Source organism: Terrapene carolina, unplaced genomic scaffold (assembly GCF_002925995.2).
Source record: "Terrapene carolina triunguis isolate 2854851 unplaced genomic scaffold, T_m_triunguis-2.0 Scaffold583, whole genome shotgun sequence".
NCBI lineage: Eukaryota > Metazoa > Chordata > Testudines > Emydidae > Terrapene > Terrapene triunguis.
In genome coordinates, this window is record NW_020664934.1 from 945428 (window position 1) to 969963 (window position 24536).

At 49.8% G+C, this 24536-nt stretch overlaps 1 protein-coding gene across 1 annotated transcript in view; it reads left to right on the plus strand.

Annotated features, from left to right (window-relative positions):
• The window catches only part of ZNF185 (zinc finger protein 185 with LIM domain), a 91273-nt gene that overhangs the window by 12977 nt on the left and 53760 nt on the right, over nt 1–24536 (plus strand). Inside the window, exons 8-17 of the mRNA XM_026659139.1 lie at nt 1914–1997; nt 3209–3247; nt 5347–5430; nt 6635–6718; nt 7369–7449; nt 7893–7976; nt 21028–21072; nt 21537–21641; nt 23729–23824; nt 24372–24470. Of these exons, the coding sequence (XP_026514924.1) occupies nt 1914–1997; nt 3209–3247; nt 5347–5430; nt 6635–6718; nt 7369–7449; nt 7893–7976; nt 21028–21072; nt 21537–21641; nt 23729–23824; nt 24372–24470 (801 nt within the window). The remainder of the gene's footprint in view (nt 1–1913; nt 1998–3208; nt 3248–5346; nt 5431–6634; nt 6719–7368; nt 7450–7892; nt 7977–21027; nt 21073–21536; nt 21642–23728; nt 23825–24371; nt 24471–24536) is intronic.

Below are 24536 nucleotides of genomic sequence, written 5' to 3' on the forward strand. Positions count from 1 at the left end.
TCCTAGCTGTCAGGGTGGTTAAGCACTGGAACAAATTGCCTAGGGAGGTTGTCGAATCTCCATCATTGGAGATTTTAAAAAGCAGGTTAGACAAACACCCGTCAGGGATGGTCAAGATAATACTTAGTCCTGCCATGAGTGGAGGGGACTGGACTAGATGACCTCTCGAGGTCCCTTCCAGTTCTATGATTCTATGATTTTGCCCACATTCCACTGTGGGCAAAAAACTGAGGTTGGCAGCACCCCATCCACATTTAGTGGTACCAAAATCTTCAAATGAATCTGTATAGACACACCTGGTCCATTCAGCAATCCAGCTGTGAAGCCCAGGCCCCACACTCTGTATTTGCGTTGTTTTATTATGTACCATATTGCAACCTTTCATTGCCCTTGGACAGTAATCTCCTTGAGCTAGGGACTCTATTGATTGCTTGGCACATTTCACCCATTGCACAGAGCTACGTACACGCCTAGCACAGTATAAATAGTATGCAGGTGGGAATTGATACCTGGCCACCACAGTGATGGGTACAGATTAAATGGACAGATAGGCCATTGTTACTACCCTTGGCTCTTGCTTGATTTATGTTCTTTCCAGCGGAGTCTGGTACAAGCCTTCAGTGACTCATTCACCTCTAGCCCCCTACCGTCTCAGTCTCCTGCCTCCCACCTTCATCACTGGAATGTGCTCTCTTTACTCCTGAGGGCATTCTGTGCCAAAAAAATTAAAATTCTTTGCAGAATATTTTACAATTCTGCAAATTTTATTCGTCAAATAAATGTGGAGGCTCCAGCATGGCATTGGGGAGCACAGGGCACTGGCTGCACAGAGGTAGGAGGTCACTGTGCAGCTCCCCCTCCCACCCCCAGGACATGGACTCAGTGATAAGGCTGCACCTAACCTTGACACAGCGCAAGGACCAGGCCTGCCCCAGTAACACCCCAGAGCCCTGCACCTCCATGCCAGGTGCACCAGGTATGGGCAGGCAGGAGCCAAGTGTGGAGGGGCTTATTGGGGCGGGAATCCAGGTGTGGGTTGAGAGGGTTCTGTGTGGGGCAATCTGGGTGCAAGCGGCTCAGTGGGGGATCTGGGTGCGGGGGGATCTACATGCACAGGGGCTTACTTGGGGGGTTCTGGGTGCAACGGTAATGGGACTCTGCAGGAGGATACAGGTAAAGGTGGTTAGAGCTTAGCAGTGGGGTCTGAGTGTGTGGGGATAGAGCTCAGCAGTGGAATCTTGGGGGGCTCAGTGCGGAGAGCCAGATGCTGGGGGAGTGGGGCTTATGGGGGTTGGGACCCAAGTGCAGCCGGTTGGGGCTCGGTAGGTTGGGGATCCAGGTGCTGGTGCTCATCAGGGTGGTCCAGGTACAGGGGGAGTGAGGCTCATTGGAGGGGTTCTGGGTGTGGGGTGGGTGAGGCTTGGTGGGAGGGTCTGGGTATGAGGGGGTCTGGATGCATGGGCGTTGGATGGATGGGGGATCAGCTCCCTGTACAGTGATCTCTCCCGCTGCAGCTGAGGAACGATGGGTGCAGGAAGAGATGGTGGGGGGAGGGTGAGAAATCTGGGGGAGGGCTGACATGGCCCTGGATGCCATGCAGGGGAAGATGAAGTTCTGTCCTCCCCAGCCCAGTCGGGACTAGCAGCTGAGCCCGGCACAGGGAAGGAGCCACCAGCTGTATCTTCCCCAGTCCCGCCCCTGCCCCACAGTGATTTGCCTCTCTGTCGGCTGCCCTGTGCACCCGAAACATACTGCTGGGGAGGGTCGCATGACTGCTTTTGTGGCTTCCCTTTGCTTCCCTATCAGAAAGTCATTTTTCTGTGGGGAAACAAAGAAATCTGCAGGGGACATAAATTCTGCATCTGCGCAGTGGCGTAGAGTTCCCCCAGGGGTATCTCTTCCTTCCCTTCCAGGACAGAGGCAGCCAACAGTGTACTGAGGCGCACAGCCAGCAGGGAGCGCTCTTACGTCCTCTCTGCTGCCAAGAAAAGCCATGGGTGAGTCTCATGGGAGGGGTGAACAGAAAGGGAAACTATTAGCAAATGTTTCACAGGGACTTATGGGCCTGATCCATTGAAGGCAATGTGAGTCTTTCCATTGGCTTCTATTGGCTCTGAATCAAGTCCTAACTGAGAAAAGTCCCAAGGAACTGTAGAACTGGGCATATCCATTGAAGGACCTTTGAAGTGTTTCCCATCCGAGAGGGAAAGGAGCAAAAGGAAAGAAAAACAGCCTGAAATCTTTGAAAAAATGATTCCTAACTGTCTAGAACCCACAACTAAGACCCATATTTTCAGGCCTGGCTGCTCAGAACATCCCAAGCACCTGTTTTCTCCAGCCCAGCTTTATTGCACCAGGGAGAGAAGGGGCAGGGGCAGAAGGGGCTTGTAAACATTAGTATGGGCCAAAGAATCTCCTACAAAGAAATTGGATTCCAAGCAGGATTTGCATCCAGTTTAGATGAGCTCCTTGGGGCAAGGACTGTCTTTCACCATATATTATGAGCCCCCATCTCAGCAGCAACTCCAGTAACAGTAGTAGTGTAAGTATGTAGGAGATACTGCAGGTGTAGAAAGCTCCTCTATCCACCTCTCCTCTGGGGGTTGTAAAGGTCAGTTCTACTGGTCAAAATAAGATTGATCTCCCAGGACAAGTAACTGCAATTTTTGCAGCTTAAAGGGCATCTTTTTCCCTCTTGGTCTAACTCGGGGTGGCACAATGAGGTGGCGGGGAGGCTGGCAGTGCCTGTGAGGGAATAGGAGAAGCAAAGAAGGAATGTGCCACAACAGTGACATAAAGTGGTGTAATTTACACAAGGGCAATAAGATAGTGTACCTTGCACTGATTTGGAATTCAGCTGGTATGCAAAACAAATGCCGTAAACAAATGCCGAGGCAGAAGGATTTTGTGTGTAACAAGAAAAAAACTACTAAAAGAAAGGTGTAAAATAAGAGGGGGTGGCTTTATTTTACACCTTCTTATCAGATGCTTTTCCTGCTTTTGCCCCCTAGGTGTGTAAGTTACATTGGTTTTGTATACCCACTCACTGCTAAATCTGTGCAAACTGCATTACGTGGCCCTATATGTAAAATAGCATCACCCTTCAGGTCTCTGTTGAATTTGTCTCAGCGCCTCCCGTGAGAACTGCCCACATGCCAGGTTTGCTCACTGGCTTCATGCAATCTTTGCCCTTGTATCTCCTTTACAGAAGCCCAACACAAGAAGTATCACCCTTCATTGCCAAGAGGTGAGTTATTGGCTCTGTGCCCCAAAAATTACAGAACTCCCCTTCTATGGTACCATCTCAGTGTAGTGGTTTCTACTAAGGGCTAGGGTTTGGCGTTTCCATCTGGTGTGTAATTGGAGGCAGTGAAAATGCCTAGATAGGCTGGACCCATCCATCTGGGCTGACTTATTCTGGCACTGGAAAGCTCCTAGTGGGATGAACACAACGACTTAGGCTATGTCTACACTGGCACATTCATCATTACAAATTTTTTTGCTCAGGGGTGTGAAAAAACACCCCCCTGAACAACAAAAGTTTTAACGACCAAAAGCACAGGAGTGGACAGGACTTCATTGGTGGAAGCTGCGCTCTCAGCCTTGAAGCTACCACCCCTCGTTGTAGGTGGCTTTATTTTGTCGCCAGGAGACAAAATGGCTATACAGTGCACCTTACAACAGCGCGGCTGCAGTGGCACAGCCGCACCGTTGTAAGCAGTGGTGAGCTGGAGCCGGTTCGCACCGGTTGTTAAATTTAGAAGCCCTTTTAGAGCCGGTTGTCCCTCGTGCGACAACCGGTTCTAAAAGGGCATTTAAATTTAACAAGCGCTCCCCGCCGCGGCCCCAGCTCACATCAGCTCTGCCTCCTCCCATGAATGCTCCACCCTGCTTCTCCTCCCCCCTGCTTCCCGCGAATCAGCTGTTCGCGCAGGAAGCCTGGGAGGGCTGAGAAAGCAAGCAGGCTTCCCACTCAGGCCCAGGAAGATGGAGCTAAGGTAGGGGGAGGAGGGGAGCGAGGAGGGCCATGCGCCCGGGCTGGTCTCTGGCCCTGCCCAGCTCTGGCAGCGTCCCTGCCCGGCCCCGCGTCCGGCTCCTGCTGCGGCCCTCCCTGGCTCTGGCCGGCCGCCCTCCCCGGCTCCAGCCGCGGCCCTGCCCGGCCCCGTGGCCCTGGCCACCCGGCTCGGGCCGCAGCCCCAGCCACCTGGCTCCTGCCGTGGTGCAACACATCCCGGCTCCGACAGCGCGGGTCCGGGCGCGGTGGCGGCCACAGCCCCGCATCCCCAGCTGCCTGGCTCCGGCCGCGTCCCTGGCTCCGGCTCCGGCTGCGCGGCTCCGGCCAGTCGCCCAGCTCCCGCCGCGGCCCCCGGCCCTGCGGCCCCGGGCTCCGGCTGCGCGACTTCTGCCCTGGCCCCGCGTCCCCGGCCCCTCAGCTCCGGCTGTGGCTGGACTGTAGTAAGGGGGCAGAGAGCAGGGAGGGGGTGTTGGAGAGAGGGCAGGGGAGTTCGGGGGGTGATGGGGAGGTGGATAGGGGTTGGGGCGGTCAGAGGGCAGGGAACAGGGGGATTGAATGGGGGCAAGGGTCCCGGGGGGGCAGTCAGGAAGGAGCAGGGGTTGGATGGGGCGGTGGGAGGCAGTCAGGGGCAGGGGTTCCAGGGGCAGTCAGGGGACAGAGAGAAGGGGTGGTTGGATGGGGCAGGGGTCCTGCGGGGCCATCAGGAATGAGAGGAGGGGTTGGATGGAGCGGTGGGGGGCAGTCAGGGGACAGGGAAGGGGGGTGGATGGGGCAGGGGTCCCTGGGGTGGGGTGGGGCATCAAGGAACGCGGGGGGTTGGATGGGACAGGAGTCCCAGGGGGTGGGCCATGACCCCCTCGTGGGGTGAGGAGGGAACTGGTTGTTATGATTTTGGCAGCTCATCACTGGTTGTAAGGTGCGCAGTGTAGACATAGCCCTAGATATTGAACTGGAAGATGACAGCCGTGGATTGTCAGGAATCCTGGAATTGTGGTTGGGAGATCATGGGGACCCACTTCCTTTCCTCTTCCAGAAGAGATTGACCCCTGCAATCAGGGCCACCATTGGGCTTTTAACTTCCTAAGCAGTCAGTCCCACACAAAGAAAGGCTATCGAGGTGAGGGTAAGGGCTTGCTTCACTCAGCCAGTTAACAACATATTCATTGTTAAGTCCAGCTGTGGACTCCAGGGACAGAAGCAAAGTTTGACCCTAAGATGAGCAGAGAAAAATTCTACAGCATGAGGGGAGACTAAATAAAATGTTTGAACAAGTGTGTGTGCATGTGTGTGGAATGATGTGATGTTTGTGTCTTTATTTTTCATCCTGAAAGGGTTGAGATTGAGGAGGAAGGAGGACTGCGCATGCAGAGTCAGACCCTTCCGGCTTCATCAAGGTTCGGTCTTGGTGGCAAAAGGTAGTGTCCCTGACTCTGGATTACTCTGTGTGTGTTTGGGATGGGGTCCATTTTCCAGCTTGTCTTCCTGTGTGACACTGAAGATAGTTGCTGGTGAAAGGTGACAGTCTTTCTGACCACAGTTGATGATGGAGGGTCCCCTCCCACAAGAAGCACCAAGAATGGCTATGGCTGGAGATGGTACCGTAGGCAGGATAGGCCAGAGTTCTGAGGTGGCACTGAGCATTCTCTCTCTCAGGTGGTTGGCTGGCTCATATGCTCAGGGTCTAACTGGCCACCATATGTGGAGTTGGAAAGGAATTCTCCTCTAGCTCAGATCAGCAGTGACCTTGGGTGGGTTTTGCCTTCCTCTGCACTGTGGGGGTGCAGGTCACTTGCCAGGATTATCTGGGTGTCTCTCACTTCATCATTTCCCTGCCAATGCAGGGTTTTGGGCACTGGTGCACCTCAGTCCCTTCTATTCTCTGCCTGTGGTACGTAATAGTCTAGTCTCCTGTGGTCTCCTCTACTTTGGTCTCATTTTGGGTTTAGTGTGTGGGTGCTGGGTGATGCTGGTGGCTTGTGTTCTATGGGAGGTTAGACTAGATGATCTAGTGGGCCCTTCTGGCCTTAAACTCTGTTACAACCTTGGCCACCCCTGCTGAAGAGGGGAGGGGGCCAAAAGAAACAGGTCAACTAATTCTAGGGGACAAAAGGGCAGGGGTGGGAATGGGGCCAAAGGGAGCCATTTCTTACTTTTCCTAGTGGGCTCCCAACTGCTCCCAGCAAGCTGTACACCTGCCAATCACAGTGGGAGAGATTTTTGAGTTTGAGTCACTGTGGCTCCCTCCAGTGCTGCACCAGAGCCCAGGCACAAAAGTAGCTAAAAAGCCAGACAAGGAGCTTCCCAGGTAAGGTCATGCACACACTCTAAACTCACGTAATCACTGTGAAGTGTCAAGACCACTTGCAATGAACATCAGGAACACCTGAGCTCCATTTTGATTCCTGTGGGAAGAGGGGAAGCGATCCGATCCAGAAGAACAGTTTATTCAGTATTTCAGAAGTGTTCCTTGCACTGCTGCAGGGAGCAGACCTTCACTCCATGTGCATGCATTTCTATCTGGGATGGAGTGTTCAGTGCAGCGCTGGGTGTCTTGGAAAGCAGGGGGGCATTCACACTTTATCTTGTGTTTTATTAATTATTATTTATTGTGATTATCAGTGATAAAGTGGATGAGGAGAAGCCTGTTGGGACTTCTCCAGGTGAAGCAACAACATCCAAACCCGCTCTGGCTATGGGCAGAAGGTAGAGTTGCTGTGGAGTTTGTTACATGAAATGAGCCTGCATGCCAGTGGGTGCTCCCAACTCATATGTACTTTGTGTGGCTGGGGGTGCCACTTGCTATGCTATTGCCTTTACTAACTCCACTGAGGTGGTTCCTTTCAGCATTGAGAAAGACGCTGCTCTGCCCAATGAGGAAGCAGTGAGGCACTTAGTTTGTTCTACCCAGGAGTAGATTCGGGCTGCTGGCTTCCCCATATTCAGATCTCCTCTGCCCCAATCTCAGTTATACCCGCCGGTCCAGCTGAGAAGGCTTGCTATACAGATTCTTTCTTTTATACAGATCTCCTCTGGCCTAGGTTATACCCTTTGTCTATTTCAGAGATCCTTCTGTCCTTTCCTCAGATTCAGACTTCCATGGGTGGAAGAAACTCATTTGCTTACTATGTCCCATGTTAGTGGAGTTCTTTTCCCTCTTACGTTCACGGCGCAGAATTTGTTTGCTATGATTTGGTTGGATCAGAACAGGCTTCAGACCTATTTTTTTGGCATTTCCTTTTAAATTCTGTCTTCCTTTGCTATATGGAACTTCAATAACTGTAGAGGACTTGGATGTACCAATGAGTTTGTGGTAGCATGCCGGTTAATTGCAACTTTCTTTCTATATTTATCAGTGAAGAAAGAGTTATAAATGTCCCCAAGCCAATGCCTCAGAGTGAAATAAAGTTGAGAGTCACCTCCTCCCCAGAGAAAAGGTAAAGTTCAGACTGTGCTGATGTTCCCTTAGTTAAGGTCATGAATAGATCCCTGTGTCTCATTATTGTACCGAATGCATGATCATAGAGCACTGGCCATGGTGGGAGTTATCTGACATGGCCACTCCTACCAGTGCAATCATTCTGTGTGTGGGATAGTCTCCCAAAAGACAAAGGGGATCGCTGTTACTTGAGCTAGGCAGGGCAAAGAGTGAAAAAAGATTACACTGTAAGGAACAATTGGCAGAGCGAGAAAATAGACACAGCAGCTGAACAGGTCCACTGTGGCTCTGATTTATATGATTAGCTTGAGCAGAGTGGACTATCCCCCAGTATATTTTTCTGTTTTTTCCTATGCACCCTGTATTATATTTCAGTAAGTTATATTAGGCTACAGTACAAGTACTACCTTCCGAGTCTTACTTTTGTTTTTTTGTTACTAGTGACAAACCAGTTAAAGAGGAGCCTGACCTGATCTCCTGGGATGAATCGATTCCAAAAGCCACCACCATTTCCACAGGGGAAAGGTAGAGTCCGTATGAAACACCTTCCCTCCTCCTGCAGTGAAATGAGCGTTGTGCAGAGAGTGAAATAGATGTTGTAAAACTCACATAGGCTCAACAGTAAGACTCACATACAACATAACAAGGGAAAATCCCCACTTCATCACACCAGGAAAATGGGGCAGCCTGACATGAAGGTAGCATGGCAAGTATCTAAATGCCTCTTCTACCCCTGGAGCACATTCTATTCAGAAGTAGCTGTTGTGGATGTTCTCCCCACATCTCTAATGAAAGCTGCCCACCACTGCCCTACTTACCTTCAGCATAAGATCAGTGATGTAGCGCTCATTTATATAGCTTATTTCATCTAGCAGGATCTCAAATCAGGTTTGACTGTTGACTGATTCACGTGTGCTGGAGAAAGAGAGGAGAGGAAGATGCAAATTGAAGCCCCTGCACTAATTTTACCATGAGAATTCACCCTGAGGGCAGGTGGTGTTTAAGACATTGCATGCCCTGGAAGTTTCCCCTCTTCCTTTCCCTCTCTCTCTTCCCTCCCCTGATCCCCACTCCCACCTCAGAAGACTCTACTCATTTGTATAGTTTCCACCTTTAGGAGAAACAGCTGCCAACTCCAGCTCCCAGCAGCCTACTAGACCAGAGTAGCAACCTCCTTTCTCCAGGCCTGGCAGCTTAGAATCATAGAATATCAGGGTTGGAAGGTATCTCAGAAGGTCATCTAGTCCAACCTCAAAGCAGGACCAATCCCCAGACAGATTTTTGCCCCAGATCCCTAAATTGCCCCCTCAAGGATGCTCAAACCACTGAGCTATCCCTCCCCCAGAGCTCAGCTCTAGCAATCGTTGAGAAAGAACCAGAACTCTCAAATGAGTCTAGTTTGCTTTAAATACCAAAGGGGAAGGGACAAATGGCTTGTAAGCCCCTTCAAACAGGTCCAGACCACTAGTAGAAACACCTGTATCATCCCTTTCCCCAACACTCTTGAAGGGGTAGACACCTCCTCTCAGCACAGCAAAGGGGATTAACCCCTTTCTTGCTCAGCCAGAGATGGGGAACATATACACCATCACACTTCCCTCCTGTGCCTAGAGGTTGTGTCTCCAGCTCAGGTGGGAGGCAGGTTGGTGATGCAGTGTGTGATGGAAGATTGCAGTGAGGCTTCCTGTGCTGTGGATAAATTGACTGCCATACAGCCTCTTTCACCAGCCGCAAAGTCATAGAATCATAAAATATTACGGTTGGAAGAGACCTCAGGAGGTCATCTAGTCCAATCCCCTGCTCAAAGCAGGACCAACACCAACTAAATCAACCCAGCCAGGGCTTTGTCAAGCCGGGCCTTAAAAACCTCTAAGGATGGAGATTCCACCACCTTCCTAGATAACCCATTCCAATGCTTCACCATCCTCCTACTGAAATAGATTTTCCTAATATCCAACCTAGACCTCCCCCACTGCAACTTGACACCATTGCTCCTTGTTCTGTCATTTGCCACCACTGAACAGCCTAGCTCCATCCTCTTTGGAACCCCCCTTCAGGTAGTTGAAGGCTGCTATCAAATCCCCCCTCACTCTTCTCTTCTGCAGACTAAATAACCCCAGTTCCCTCAGCCTCCCCTCACAAGTCATGTGCCTCAGCCCCCTAATCATTTTTGTTGCTCTCCACTGGACTCTTTCCAATTTGTCCACATCCTTTCTGTAGTGGGGGCCCCAAAACTGGATGCAGTACTCCAGATGTGGCCTCACCAGTGCCAAATAGAATAGAGGGGAATAATCACTTTCCTCAATCTGCTGGCAACGCTCCTACTAATGCAGCCTGTGACAAGGTTGGGACTCACCACCGCAGCGCCTCCTGCTGGTTACCTCTGGGAATTAGCTCAGTCCAGTGGAGCGCCCTCTCTCGGTGGTGTCCCGCCCGTTGCCTCGCCCTTGGTTGGCGTCTGAGCCCGCGTCACTCACCAGCTCGTGGCATCCTCTTCCGGACCACTGCCCTACGGCAGTGCCCCTTAGTCCATCCACACCCCCTTCCGTGGGGGGGCAGTTGATCAGCAGTCTCTCTACGCCCCAGCCACCATGTCCAACCACACACCCCCAAAGTCTATCCCTCTTGTCAGGGATCTGGTGTAGTCTATAATGGCCGCTCCCTACAGCCGATGGCTGGATGTACTGCAAGGGGGGAAGAGGGGATCCCGGCCCAGGGACCCTCTGGCGGCAGCCTCGCTGTCCTCCTTCTCTCCCCTCCGTCTGTCCACGTGCCTGGGCTGCTTCCCCTTCGACGCCTTGCGCTGGCTAGTCCCTTCCCCTCAGGGCCTGCAGTCTGGCAGACACCGGGCTGGAGTTCCCTTCTGCTCCCCCAGGCCTGCCCAGCACTGCGCTCTCCCAGGTGCTAGTATCCCCTCTGGAGACAGACCTTCTCCCATGAAGGTCTGGGACAGGCTGACTGCTCCCTTCCTGAGCAGCCTTTTTATAGGGCTGAGCCGGGCCCTGATTGGCTGTCTCCAATCTGGGCCCCGATTGGCTCCCACTAAGCCCTTCTCTGATTGGCTGCCCGTCTGCGCAGGCCCACTGGCCTGCTGCAGCCTAAATTCTTCAGGAGTGGGGCAGCCGCCCCACTACACAGCCCAATATGCCATTAGCCTTCTTCGCAACAAGGGCACACTGTTGACTTATTTCCAGCTTCTCATCCACTGTAATCCCTGGGTCCTTTTCTGCAGAACTGTCGCTTAGCCAGTCGGTCCCCAGCCTGTAGCGTTGCATGAGATTCTTCCGTCCTAAGTGCAGGACTCTGCACTTGTCCTTGTTGAGCCTCATCAGATTTCTTTTGGCCCAATCCTCCAATTTGTCTAGGTCACTCTGGACCCTATCCATACCCTCCAGTGTATCTACCTCTCTCCCGCAGCTTAGTGTCATCTGCAAACTTGCTGAGGGTGCAATCCATCCCATTATCCAGATCATTAATGAAGATGTTGAACAAAACCATTTGATACCAACTGCCAACTAGACATCGAGACGTTGATCACTACCCGTTGAGCCCGACGATCTAGCCAGCTTTCTATCCACCTTATAGTCCATTCATCCAATCCATACTTTTTTAACTTGCTGGCAAGAATACTGTGGGAGACCGTATCAAAAGCTTTGCTAAAGTCAAGTCCACGGCTTTCCCCATATCCACAGTGTCAATTATCTCATCATAGAAGGCAATCAGGTTGGTCAGGCATGACTTGCCCTTGGTGAATACATGTTGACTGTTCGTAGTCACCTTCCTCTCTTCCAAGTGCTTCAAAATGGAGAGGGATAGCTTGGTGGTTCGAGCACTGACCTGCTAAACCCAAGATTGTGAGTTCAATCCTTGAGGGGGCCACTTAGGGCTCTGGGGCAAAAATCAGTACTTGGTCCTGCTAGTGAAGGCAGGGGGCTGGATTTGATGACCTTTCAAGGTCCCTTCCAGCTCTGAGATAGGTATATCTCCATATATTATATTAAAATGGATTCCTTGAGGTCCTGCTCCATGATTTTTCTGGGGACTGAGGTGAGGATGATCGGTCTGTAGTTCCCTGGATTCTCCTTCTTCTCTTTTCAAAGATGGGCACTATATATGCCTTTTTCCAATTGTCCTGGAGATAATGGCCAATGGCTCTGCAATCACATCAGCCAACTCCCTCAGCACCCTCGGATGCATTGCATCCGTCCCCATGGACTTGTGCATGTCCAGCTTATCTAAATAGTCCTTCACCTGGTCTTTCACCACTGAGGGCTGCTCACCTTCTCCCCATCCTGTGCTGCCCAGTGGGAGCTGACCTTATCTGTGAAGACCGAGGCAAAAAAAGCATTGAGTACTTTAGCTTTTTCAACATCATCTGTCACTAGGTTGCCTCCCCCATTCAGTAAGGGTCCAACACTTTCCCTGACCACCTTCTTGTTGTTAATGTAACCCTTCTGCCAGGTGAAGCCAGCAGCAACAAGGGCCGGGTTCAGTATCTAGGGGTTCCTTTTCAACAATAAAATACAAAACCAGCTCAAGCCCCCACCCAGTGACCTGGGACAATTACACACCACCCCCTGGGCACCTCTAAGAGGCAATACTTCCCCTCTCACAAGCACAGAGTCTGAGTGTAGGAAAAACTGTTAATAAAAGGAGGGAATTAACTCAGCATTAATTTGGGAAAACACCGCAACTAGAGCACATAAACATAAACCATGAGCAAAAGACCCACCCCCAAGTAAATTGGGCAGTGTCCTTTTCCCCTCAGGGTCTTAAGTCCAGCAACCCAAAAGTCCCTTTAATGTGCCCATCCCTTCTCTGTACCCCACTCACAGTTCCTGTCCTTGGCCAGTGCTGCCCCAGAATTCAGAGGTTCATCTGCAGAGTTCACCTCTCACCCTGTGTGGAAGGCGCAGGGGGTGGTAAGGAGGGACCTTAAATGCTGCACTACTCGGGCACTCGCTTGTTGCCCCAACAGCCAAATGCCACGTCTCTGGGGGTCTCTGCTTGGCAGGGCCGGTGCAAGGATATTTTGCGCCCTAGGCGAAACTTCCACCTTGCGCCCCCCTCCCCCGCCTCTCCCCCCGAGCATCGCTCATTATAAACTTTCAAAAATGAATACTGCATAATGTGGCATTGTTCATTAGAATTAATACAGAGAGGGAGGATTTGGCCCATGAAACAATAACTGTATTAAGATGTGGCCTGTGAAAAAGTTTGAGAAACCTTGACTTAAATTTCTTTGGTGACATGATGTAATATTCAGTATTGCCAACCTCAAACATTCAGAACTCATGAGTTGGGCCCCCACAAAATCACTTGATATCTGACCTATCAGTCCTCATCCTCAAAGGAAACATGCAAAGCACTTTTCAAAAGATGAGCCTGGGAGCTTGAATTCAAAACGTTGCTAGACATTAAAAATCATGATCTTCGTAAAAGATACTAGATCTATGGTTAATTACAACAACTTGCAACCCACTAATCTCCCCTTTTGTCCTGGGATTACAAGGGAGTTAATGGGCTACTTCACCTTGAATGGTCCCCTTGAATATGTGCTAACTACTTGTGCTAAACTATCTGTTAGATCTAGTGTTTAGCTGTGACACTGTTAGTACCTTTTCAGACCTGAAAAACTCTGTGTAGCTCGAAAACTTGTCCCTCTCACTAACAGAAGTTGGTCCAATAAAAGATATCACCTCATCCACTTTGTCTCTTTTAAATAATGTGACAGCACAAGGGATTGTATAAAAATCATATGTCCCTGTAGCTAAACCCCATCACCCTGGTCCTTTTCAAGTGTTCATAGTAATAAGTTCAATAACAGATTTGCAGACCTTTGATATCTCTACTTAAAAATGACCTGACAACTTTCCAACAACTGATGAAAAGTGCTTTTTTGAAATGTTCTTTATAAAATAGGCCCCTCCCATATGATTTCATATTGTAAAGTTTGTCGTTAAGTTTAAACTAATATTTACTGAAACTTCTGTTTCTATTTGACATTGACTCCGCTTATGCATAATATGTGTTTCTTACTTTACTGATCACTTCCTTATCTGGGAAGTGTGAAACCAACTGTCTTGGCATGATTTTCCTAGTTTTGTGGCTGTGTTTTATAATCAGTTGAATTACTTTTTAAAATGTTAGCTACATTAATTTCTTTGTATGCTGTGGCTTTCTGAACAGTTTAAAGAGCAGGATACATCATTGCAACTGGAATTGTTTTCTTGATTTAAACACTACAAATAAAAAAAGTTGGGGCATATTTTTGAAAGTTAGGTTAATGCAAATATCAAGTATTTAATCATGTAACTTTTTAAATAGGTTGTTTTCTCATAGAAATCCCAGATTAATCCATACAGGGAAATACAACTAGAAAGTCCAGGGGTTTTTTTTGAGCTGTGGAGGCTTGGCCCATGCAACATGTGGGGAAGGGGACCCCGAGAGGCTGCAACTTACAACTCCCAGGTTCAGGTCGGCGCCGCGAAGGTTTCCTGCCATGCCAGCCAGACGGTGATGGTCAGGAACATTTCCTGGGAACCCCACACTGCCTGGTGGCCACAGTCCACAGCAGCATCCCTCCTAGTCCTGCGCCGCCTCCCGCTGCCGCTCCCAGGGCAGGAGCCAATGCCGGGCTCCGGTGATCTGTGGGGGACAGAGGCGGCGGGCAGCATCTGAGCGCGCAGCCGCCTCCTCCCTGGGCTCCAACTTTCCCGGCTCCCTGAACCATGGGGCCTGAAGCAACTGCCCCCTCCCCCCCAGCTCCGGCTGCTTCTGCACAGGGGAAGCGCCCGGTCGGGGGCGCACAGGCTGGAGAGCAGCAGGAGCCAGGAAAGTTGGAGCCCGCAGAGGAGGCGGCTGCGCGCTCTGATGCTGCCGGCCGCCACTGCCCCTCTCAGAGGGCTCCAGCGATCTGTGGGGGACAGAGGCAATGAGAGGCATCTGAGCACGCAGCCGCCTCCTCCCCGAGCTCCAACTTTACCGGCTTCCTGAACCGCGGGGCCCAAAGCAACTTCCCACCCCCCCAGCTCCAGCTGCTGCTGCACTGGGGAAGCGCCTGGCCTGGGGCGCACGGGCTGGAGAGCGGTGGGAGTCGGGAAAGTTGGAGCCTGGGGAGGAGGTGGCTGCACGGTCAGATGCCGCCTACTGCCTATGTCCCCCACCAATCGCCGGAGCCCTCCAGCAGGGGCAGTGACGGCAGCGGCAGCTCACACGCCGGGGAGCCACAGAACCCGAGCACGGTGAGGGGGGGAACAAGGGGGTGTGCCTGCCGGCAGCCTGGCGCCCCCCCCGGGGGGCTCCTGCAGTGGATGCATGCAGGCGGCAGCCCCCGTGCGCCCCCCGGCTCCCCCCTCGCCACGCTCAGGCTCTGCGGCTCCTGGGAGCAGGCTCAGGGCCCCGCGCCCAGGCGGCGGTAGCGGCTCACATGCCCGGGAGCCGCAGATCCCGAGCGCGGTGAAGGGGGAACCGGGAGGGCGCATGGAGGCTGCCGCCCGCATGCATCTGCTGTAGCCTGCAGGAGCGGGGGGGGGGGAGCGCCGGGCTGCAGCCTGGGCAGGAGGGGTGGGGGGCGCAGCTGCTCCCTGCTAGTGGCGCCTCTGCCTTTGCAGGGCTGCTGCACACCCTGCGCCGGGCTGGCTCCTCCATGGCTGGGGCTTGCCGCTTTTTGGCGCCCCCAACCACTTGGCGTCCTAGGCGACCACCTAGTTTGCCTAGTGGTTGCACCAGCCCTGCTGCTTCGGCCCTCTCCACCAGCCACGCCTCTCCACCAGCCACCCTGCTGATCACAGCTCTCCACCAGCTGCCCACTCACCAAGATGTCTTCACCCCCCCCCCCATACACTTAACACAGCTCTCAATGAGTTCAGGTGTTAGTGGGGGAACTTTACTGCTGGTGCACACTGTGCCAAAGTAGATCTAATATTTAGACCTAGGTATCAGTGATTTTATCTTTGCAGCATGTAACAAGCCTCTCAATTGAGTCTAAATTAGCTCTTTTATTATACCCTGGAGAAGGAGAGTCAAATAGTGCCTAGGACCCTTAAAGACAGCCCACACCACTAGATGCAAGTACCTGTCCCCACCCCCTCTCACCTCATTGGGCTTTGGAACCCATGTCTCCTGCCTAGCGACTGCTGTTAGGTTGAGGGTGAGTCCCTCCATTGGGGTATGCCAGGTACAGTTTTGCTGCCCTGCGTTCACACAACAAGGATAGCAACCCTTTATTACTCCTGCCCCCAAAACAAGGAGACTGGGGATCCAACACCAGCCACAAGTGATCATTTGAGCAAGCAGTCCCATCATGCCAAGCACCTACGCAGGGTGGGTGTGTCCTTGCAAACGAGGTCAGCTTCTGAATCTTTTTCCACAGCTCACCACTAGATGTCAGGGAGAGCTTATCCAGACTCTACTTACACAAACATACCTGTAGAAACCCTTCTTGTTACCCTTCATATCCCTTGCTAACTGCAACTCCAATTGTGCTTTGGCCTTCCTGATTACACCCCTGCATGCTCGAGCAATATTTTTGTTCTCCTCCCTAATCATTTGTCCAAGTTTCCACTTCTTGTAAGCTTCCTTTTTGTGTTTAAGCTCACCAAAGATTTCTCTGTTAAGCCAAGCTGGTTGCCTGCCATATTTGCTATTCTTTTGGCACATCGGGATGGTTTGTTCCTGCACCCTCAATAAGGCTTCTTTAAAATGCAGCCAGCTCTCCTGGACTCCTTTACCCCTTATATTAGCCTTCCAGGGGATCCTGCCCATCAGTTCCCTGAGGGAGTCAGTCTGCTTTTCTGAAGTCCAGAGTCCGTATTCTGCTGCTCTCCTTTCTTCCTTTTATCAGGATCCTGAACTCAACCATCTCATTGTCACTGCTGCCCAGGTTGCCACCCACTTCTACTTTCCCTACCAATTCTTCCCTGTTTGTGAGCAGCAGGTCAAGAGGAGCATGGCCCCTTGTTGGTTCCTCCAGCACTTGCACCAGGAAGTTGTCCCCAACACTCTCCAAAAACTTCCTGGATTGTCTGTGCACTGCAGTATTGGTCTCCCAGAAGATGTCAGGGTGATTGAAGTCCCCCATGAGAATCAGGGCCTGTGATCTGGAAACTTCTGTTAGTTATCCGAAAAAATCCTCGTCTACCTCATCCTTCTGGTCTGGTGGTCTATAGCAGACGCCCACCACGACATCACCCTTGTTGCTTTCACCTCTAAACTTAACCCAAAGACTCTCAACATGCTTATTTCCAGTTTCATACTGGAGCTCTGAGCAATCATACTGCTCTCTTACATACAGTTCAACTCTTCCACCTTTTCTCCCCCACCTGTCCTTTCTGAACAGTTTATACCCAGACATGATAGTGCTCCAGTCATGTGAGCTACCCCACCAAGTCTCCGTTATTCCAATCACATCATAGTTCCTTGACTGTGCCAGGACTTCCAATTCTTCCTGCTTGTTTCCCAGGCTTCTTGCATTCGTGTACAGGCACCTAAGATAACTAGCCGATTGCCCTACATTCTTAGTATGAATCAAGCTTCCCCTGTTGCACCCTCCTCCTTGTGTTTCCTCCACGGGTATCCCATTTCCCCGCTTACCTCAGGGCTTAGGTCTCCATCCCCCGGCGAACCTAGTTTAAAGCCCTCCTCAGTAGGTTATCAAGCCTGCCTGTGAAGATGCTCTTCCCTCTCTTCGTTTGGTGGATCCCATTCTTCCTAGCAATCTTTCTTCTTGGAACAACATCCCATGGTCGAAGAATCCAAAGCCCTCTCTCCGACACCACCTGTGCAACCACCCATTTACTTCCACAATTCGATGGTCCCTACCTGGGCCTTTTTCTTCAACAGGGAGGATGGACGGGAACACAACCTGTGCCTCAAACTCCTTTATTCTTCTTCCTAGAGCCACATAGTTCCAAGGTCATTCTTGGCAATATCATTGGTGCCCATGTGGAGAAGTAGGAAGGGGTAGCGGTCCGAGGGCTTGATCAGTCTCGGCAGACACTCTGTCACATCCTGAATTCTAGCTCCAGGCAAGCAGCACACTTCTCAAGTTTCCCGGCCTGAATGGCAGATGGATGACTCTGTCCCCCTTAGGAGGGAGTCCCCAACCATCACCACCCATCTCCTCCTCTTGGGAGTAGTGGCCATGTCCATCCCTAGAACAATGCATCTTATGCCTTCTGGCCGAGGGGGTCTCCTTCTGATCCCTTCCCTCAGATGACTCCTCCAAACCATTACCCGCCATAGTACCTGTGCAGAGAGCCTGAAAATGGTTTCTTACCTTTATCTGTATTGGGGGTACATAGGTTCTCCTCTTTATTCTTCTGAAGGTCACATGCTGCCAATTTTCTTCTCCACTCTGCACTGCCCTCTGATTCTTCAGCATGCTATGCCTGCAGTACCAAATGCTGACTTCTATCCAGAAAGTCTTCATTTTCTCTGATGCAATGCAGGGTTGATACTTGTGTCTCTAGTCCTTTAACCTTTTCTTCCAATATGGAGACCAGCTTGTACTTCGTATAGACGAAGTTGCTTCTATCCTCTGGGAGAAAGACAAACATGCCACGTCCTGTGCAGGTCACAACCGCTGATCGCTCACTATCCATATTGTTTTCCTTCTAAGAGCCTCTTCAGATGTTTTATTTACTGCTCACAGAAGCCTGAAAGGCAAAAACTCTGTGGGAACTCCCCCCAGGCAAACTTCCTCTGTTTGCAGCTCACTCGGTTCGCAACTGACTGCTTTTTATAAGGCTGCTGGCTTGAAGCAGTTGCCCCGGCTCAAAGCTTCCCTCCAATCAACCACTCAAGGCCCATCTGGAACAAAGCACTCCCAATTCACACTTTTCAAACAAACAAAGTCAGCACCTGTTAAAATAAACCAAATGCTCTATGCTCAGAAGAGCTGGTTAAAAAGTTTCCTTTGACTAGTCTTCCCATGTTCCCCACAGCAGGTTTGTCTGAAGGTAGGAAAGGAATTTGGGGAGCAGAAGAAGGGTACGTCTACACTTACCGGAGGGTCCGGCGGCAGGCAATCGATGTTCTGGGATCGATTTATCGCGTCTGGTTAAGACGCGATAAATTGATCCCGGAAGTGCCCCGGATCGATCCCGGAAGTGCTCGCCGTCGACGCCGGTACTCCAGCTCGGCGAGCGGAGTACGCGGCATCGATGGGGGAGCCTTCCTGCCGCATCTGGACCCGCGGTAAGTTCGGACTAAGGTACTTCGAATTCAGCTACGTTATTAACGTAGCTGAATTTGCGTACCTTAGTCCGAAGTGGGGGGGTAGTGTAGACCAGGCCGAAGAAAGACTGAACCCTTTTCACTCACTACGTGTCTTATTTCCATAGTGAAAAGGAGGAAGTGCATGTGGACAACTGTGACCACATTTCTTCTGAGGAGAGGTAGCATTCCCTTGATGCCTCTGAATTTGGAATAATCTCTTCAGTTGATTTGTAGAATGTGGTAGCTGGGTCCTTACTTTGAGTAGCAGAAGAAGGCCCTGACACATGTAACCATGGACATCCAGCCTCCTTTTAATTAGTAATCAATGTGTAGAGTATTTTCCCTTGTGCAAGTGAAGGTCAGGGCTACGATAATGGTGCCAACATGAGAGGAAAGAACAGAGGAGTGCAGACACGGATCTGACAGTTAAACCCTCGAGCTTTTTTTGTCCCATGCAGTTCTCATTCATTGAACTTGGTGGTCAGTGATGCAGCATCAGCTTCTAGTGAGGCTGCTGAATTTTTTAATGTAATTCAAAGCATCTATGTATTTTTCTCTGCATCAACTCATCGATGGCAAATTTTGAAGCAACATCTGGGAACATCCTCTCTGACACTGAAACCACTGAGTGCCACATGATGGGAAAGTCGAATGGAGGCGATAAAGCCTATCAAACACCAAATTGGGAAGATAGATGATGCCATAGTTGCCATTATGGAGGATAATGCTATGACAGGAACTGTTCGCGGCGGTGATTTAAAGGGCCCAGGGCTCCAGCCGCTGCGGGGAGCCCCGGGCCCTTTAAAGTGCTGCCGGAGCTGCGGCAGCCGGGCTCCCACGGGGATTTAAAGAGCCCGGAGCGCCGGCTGCTGCGGGGAGCCCCGGGCCCTTTAATTCGCCCCTGAGCCCCGGGGCTCCCAGCCACCTCTGCAGCTGGTAGCTCCGGGGTGATTTAAAGGCCCTGGGACTCCCAGCCACAGCCGGAGCCCCAGGGCCTTTAAATCTTGAAAGGCCCCGCCTCTTCCGGTTGAGCCACGCCTCTTCCAGTTGAGGCCACACCCCCGCTCAGGACTCCAGCGTACTGGTAAATCCTTTAAGTTACTTTCACCCCTGCATGGGATAATTCCATAAGAGACCCCGAACAACAATTCAAAGTTGAATTCTTTAACCAGGTGCTAGATTGTGCAATACAGTCAGTTGAAGAACGTTTCATGCAGCTCAAAGAACACAGCAGTATAATTAGGATGTTGTATGATATTCCAAAACTCCTCACTATACCTGAAGAAGACCTACACCAGCAATGCAGAGCACTAGAGACAGTGTTGACACATGATGACATGCGCAATATTGATGCGAGTGATTTAGGTGATGAACTGAAAGCCCTTTCAAGATACATTTCAGCAGGATCAACTCCAAAGGCTGTTCTGGAATATATGTGCACAAATAAGATGACCACCCTCTTTCCAAATGCTTTTGTAGTTCTGCGCATACTTCTAACGCTTCCTGTAACAGTTGCCAGTGGAGAACGCAGCTTCTCCAAGCTGAAGTTAATAAAAACACATCTACGCTCCACAATGACACAGGAGAGGCTGGTTGGTCTTGCAAGCTTCTCAATAGAGCACGAGCTGGCCCAGATTGTGGACCTTCAGGAATCTTTGCAACCAAGAAGGCACGGAAAGCACCACTTTGATTATTCAAACAGATAAAAATGCCAGTGTTTACTATGCAGACAAGAAAAGTTACATTTGCTGTTCAGGCGTTTGAAAGTTAAGTGTTACTTAAAATTTTTGAACAAGGCATTTTAAGTTGTTAGTTCTCCTTTATTGGGGTAGGTAGCAGAGCAGTACCATGAGAGGAGTAGAACAGGAAGAAGGCAGAATCGAGACCTTTCAAAGTTTTGGCCCAAGCGAGGGGGCATGGGGGCATCATTTGAGCTCCCCGCCTCAGGTGCCAAAATGTTGTGGGCTGGCCCTGTGAAAATGGCCTTGTCTGAATCCCCATATGCATGCCATACTACCATCCTCTGACACTCACCCTGATGTTCAGGGCTGGCCCCACCTCCCTTGCATCTGATACACAAAGCAGGAAGTGGGGAAGTTTGCATTTATTTTCCCAGTAAGAAATATGCTGAGGCTCATCCCCAGAGGATGATGCCTTTTCACTGTTGCCCAAAACTGTTGGATGCTGAGGCTTCCCAAGAAGCCCAGTCTCCCTGTTGGACATTGGGAAGATATAGGAGAGCCCTTTTGGTTTTTATAAATGCCAGATACAAATATTCAGGAAATGGGTAATGCAAATTATCATGCTCTGCACAGTGGATATGCTTTCTAAGGGTGATCTCTTTCCTTTCTTCTAGCTATCCTGATTCCCTAGAGGCTGACAATGAATTTGACCCAATAAAGTAAGAGCAGAGTCTGTTAACAGCATCACATGCTACTGTTTTTGTCTTGCCGTTGGGATAGAGGGTTCTTTTTCTTTCTCCAAAGCATCCTAACAAAGGGCATACCAAGGGGACTGCACTCCTGCAGAATTATGAGGGAGGTGATGCATGTATTGTCCCTGGGGAAGAGAAACAACCCATCATTTAAAAGTGCATTGAGGTCCTTCAGCTTCTTTCCCATGTTGGCATGTGTCTCCCAGATTCCAGTCTGCACACTTTGACCAGCAGGCTGTCATGTTGTATAGTATGCTGGTGCATGGTAACTGATGGGAAGTTACATCTCACTGTCTGAAGTGAGCAGCAGGTAGGTCAGTAAGTTCTTTTCCAAAAGGAAAGTTTCACATCATATGATTTTGTTACTTCAGACATTAACTCCATTCATCAAACTGCTCTTACAAGGTGTCATGAGTCTCTCTCCCTTGCAGGTCCAACTCATATTATATGGACAATACAGCTGACCCCCCATCTGAGACACGCCACTGGTACAGGGTTCCTGAATACCTGGATGACACAAATTCTGACCTCACAAGGTAAGAGCCTAGAGATGGTGTTCACAGTGGTGTAAGTAGAGCTCTGATGATATTGGGATAAACTAGCATCAGCTTTCCAAAGGGGGCAGGGTGACCTACAGGGCTGTGGGGTAAAGGAGAATGAGAATGGGATATCTTGTACATAGAAGACCAGGAAACACAATCCACATCCTGAGCCAAAGGTATTGAACATGAAGTGGGCACAGCTTCACTGCAGTGACCAGTCACATGGTTATTAGTCTTGTTGATTCATCGCTCATCAAGCTTTCTGTTGCAGAATCAACCAAGCTAGTAGCGGTAACTACAGTTGTGCTGTGTCCACTTCACCTTTATGATTTCCCTGGGTATCTAGAGTCTTCATTCTACACAAGTGTTGGAGTTTGTTCACTTTCAAACTTGACATCAGCCATGTGAAATCAGGAAAGTGATAGTGGAGTCGCAGCTATGGATGCTGAAGACACTCAGCATCTCTTTTTCTTGGGTGCCTAGTTTTGGATCTTGGTCTCACACTTTATCCCACCAAAGGGACTGGGGAGTTGAGAGATCTGATCTTGTGACACCATTCTATCCTTTTTGTGAGATGCATGGTAAACCCAATGTGGGGGCTGGCAAAAACCCAACCCCAGGCAGTCAGAAGCCGTGGAGTTGCTGATAGCAATCCTGGGTTTAGCTAACATTCCTGCAAGAAACTTCTGCTATGCTTTATTGGGGATTGCTGCACTAGCTGAGACAGAGTAACTGCATTTGTTCTCTAGAAGTCTGTATTTCTTGGTTAGAGGTAGTGAGAATGTTTTTCTGAAAGGAACACAGCTTTCCACACCACTTACTTGCTAGTTTCATAGAATCATAGGACTGGAAGGGACCTCGAGAGGTCATCTAGTCCTGTCCCCTCCACTCATGGCAGGACTAAGTATTATCTCGACCATCCCTGACAGGTGTTTGTCTAACCTTCTCTTAAAAATCTCCAATGATGGAGATTCCACAACCTTCCTAAGCAATTTATTCCAGTGCTTAACCACCCTGACAGGAAGTTTTTCCTAATGTCCAACCTAAACCTCCTTTGCTGCAATTTAAGCCCATTGCTTCTTGTCCTATCCTCAGAGGTTAAGAAGAACAATTTTTCTTCTTCCTCCTTGTAACAACCTTTTATATACTTGAAAACACTTATCATGTCCCCTCTCAGTCTTCTCTTTTCCAGACTAAACCCAGTTTTTTCAATTTTCTCTCATAGGTCATTTTTTCTAGACCTTTAATCATTTTTGTTGCTCTTCTCTGGACTTTCTCCAATTTGTCCACATCTTTCCTGAAATGTGGCGCCTAATCAACATGGAGTAGAGTGGAAGAATTACTTCTCATGTCTTGTTTACAACACTCCTGCTAATACATCCCAGAATGATGTTCGTTTTTTTTGCAGCAGCGTTACACTGTTGACTCATATTTAGCTTGTGGTCCACTATGACCCACAGATCCTTTTCTTCAGTACTCCTTCCTAGGCAGTCATTTCCCATTTTGTATGTGTGCAATTGATTGTTCCTTCCTAAACGGAACACTTTGCATTTGTATTTATTGAATTTCATCCTATTTTCTTCAGACCATTTCTAGTGTCGCACACAGTGCAACCTTGTTAGTCTAGACCAGTGGTTCTTAATCTTTACTGCAGCCTGCACCCCTTTGGTTTTCAAAATATGTTCTTGCACCCCTTATCAAAAATCAAAATTTGTTCCCGCACCCCTTAAATCTAATACATATGTTCTCACACCCCTTAAACCTAGATATATTTTTGTTTGTATATTACAGTATGTAATCGTTAAAAAATATATAATGTTAATAAATACATAGGTTTGATAAAACAAAGTAGTTGTACTTACGTGCCTGTGCTTAATTTGTGTTTTCGATGATTTACCTTCTAAAAAAAATCTGGCATGTCTCGAACCCCCAGAAAGGGTATCTCGCACCCCCAGGGGCATATGCACCCCAGGTTAACAACCACTGGTCTAAACAGTAATTTCACTGAATGCCCTTTCTGAAGCACTTTAACAACACATATGAGCGAGTGAAGCAGTTTAATGACTCTCCTCCTCTGGCAGGTCCAGCCCTCAATCTAGAGACATCCCCGCACATCACACTGATGCCAGATTCACAGTCCCTGGATACCTGGGTGATACAGAATGTGACCCTAAAAGGTACGTGGGTGTTGCATTTAGTGGGGTTATCCAGGAAATCTGAGGACAAAGGAAAATCTAAAGTCCACTGCTCTTGGAAGGCACTCTTATTATAGCCATCAGCCCTGGAGTGTGAAATGATGAAAGGGACTGTGCAGAAGAGTGTAGATACCCCAGCTTGCAGGACGTAAGGTGAGCTTGAGGTGTATTTCACCTCAGCTTTTCCTGACAAGATTCGAACACTTGAGCTCTATTCTCTTGTCAATGCCATGTGCTTGGAGGGATTAGAACCCTTAGTTTTCAGCCAATGTTAATGTGAATAGGCTCTGCTCCCATCCTAGTGACCGTAAGATGCTGCAGGGGCAACAGAGGTGTTGAAGGGCAACTGAAATATATAGAAAGTCAGTGTCAGTAGGTTGGCACATTGAAATGCAATTGGGGACCATGAAACAATCCCCACAGAAAGAGCCTTTGAACAGTTGGACAGAGTCTTTCCTTTTTCTTAGCACATAGAACAGGTTTACATGATGATTCAGGTGCCAGTGATGGGCTTTTCCTTCTTTACCAGATCTGTCCCATGCTATGAGGAGAGACGTCCCACAAGAGAGATCAGATACGAGAGTACCAGAGCCACAGAACACAAAGAGCCTGAACTGAATGTGGCAAAGTAAGGAGTTAGGGGGAACAACCATAGATTCATAGATTCATAGATTCTAGGACTGGAAGGGACCTC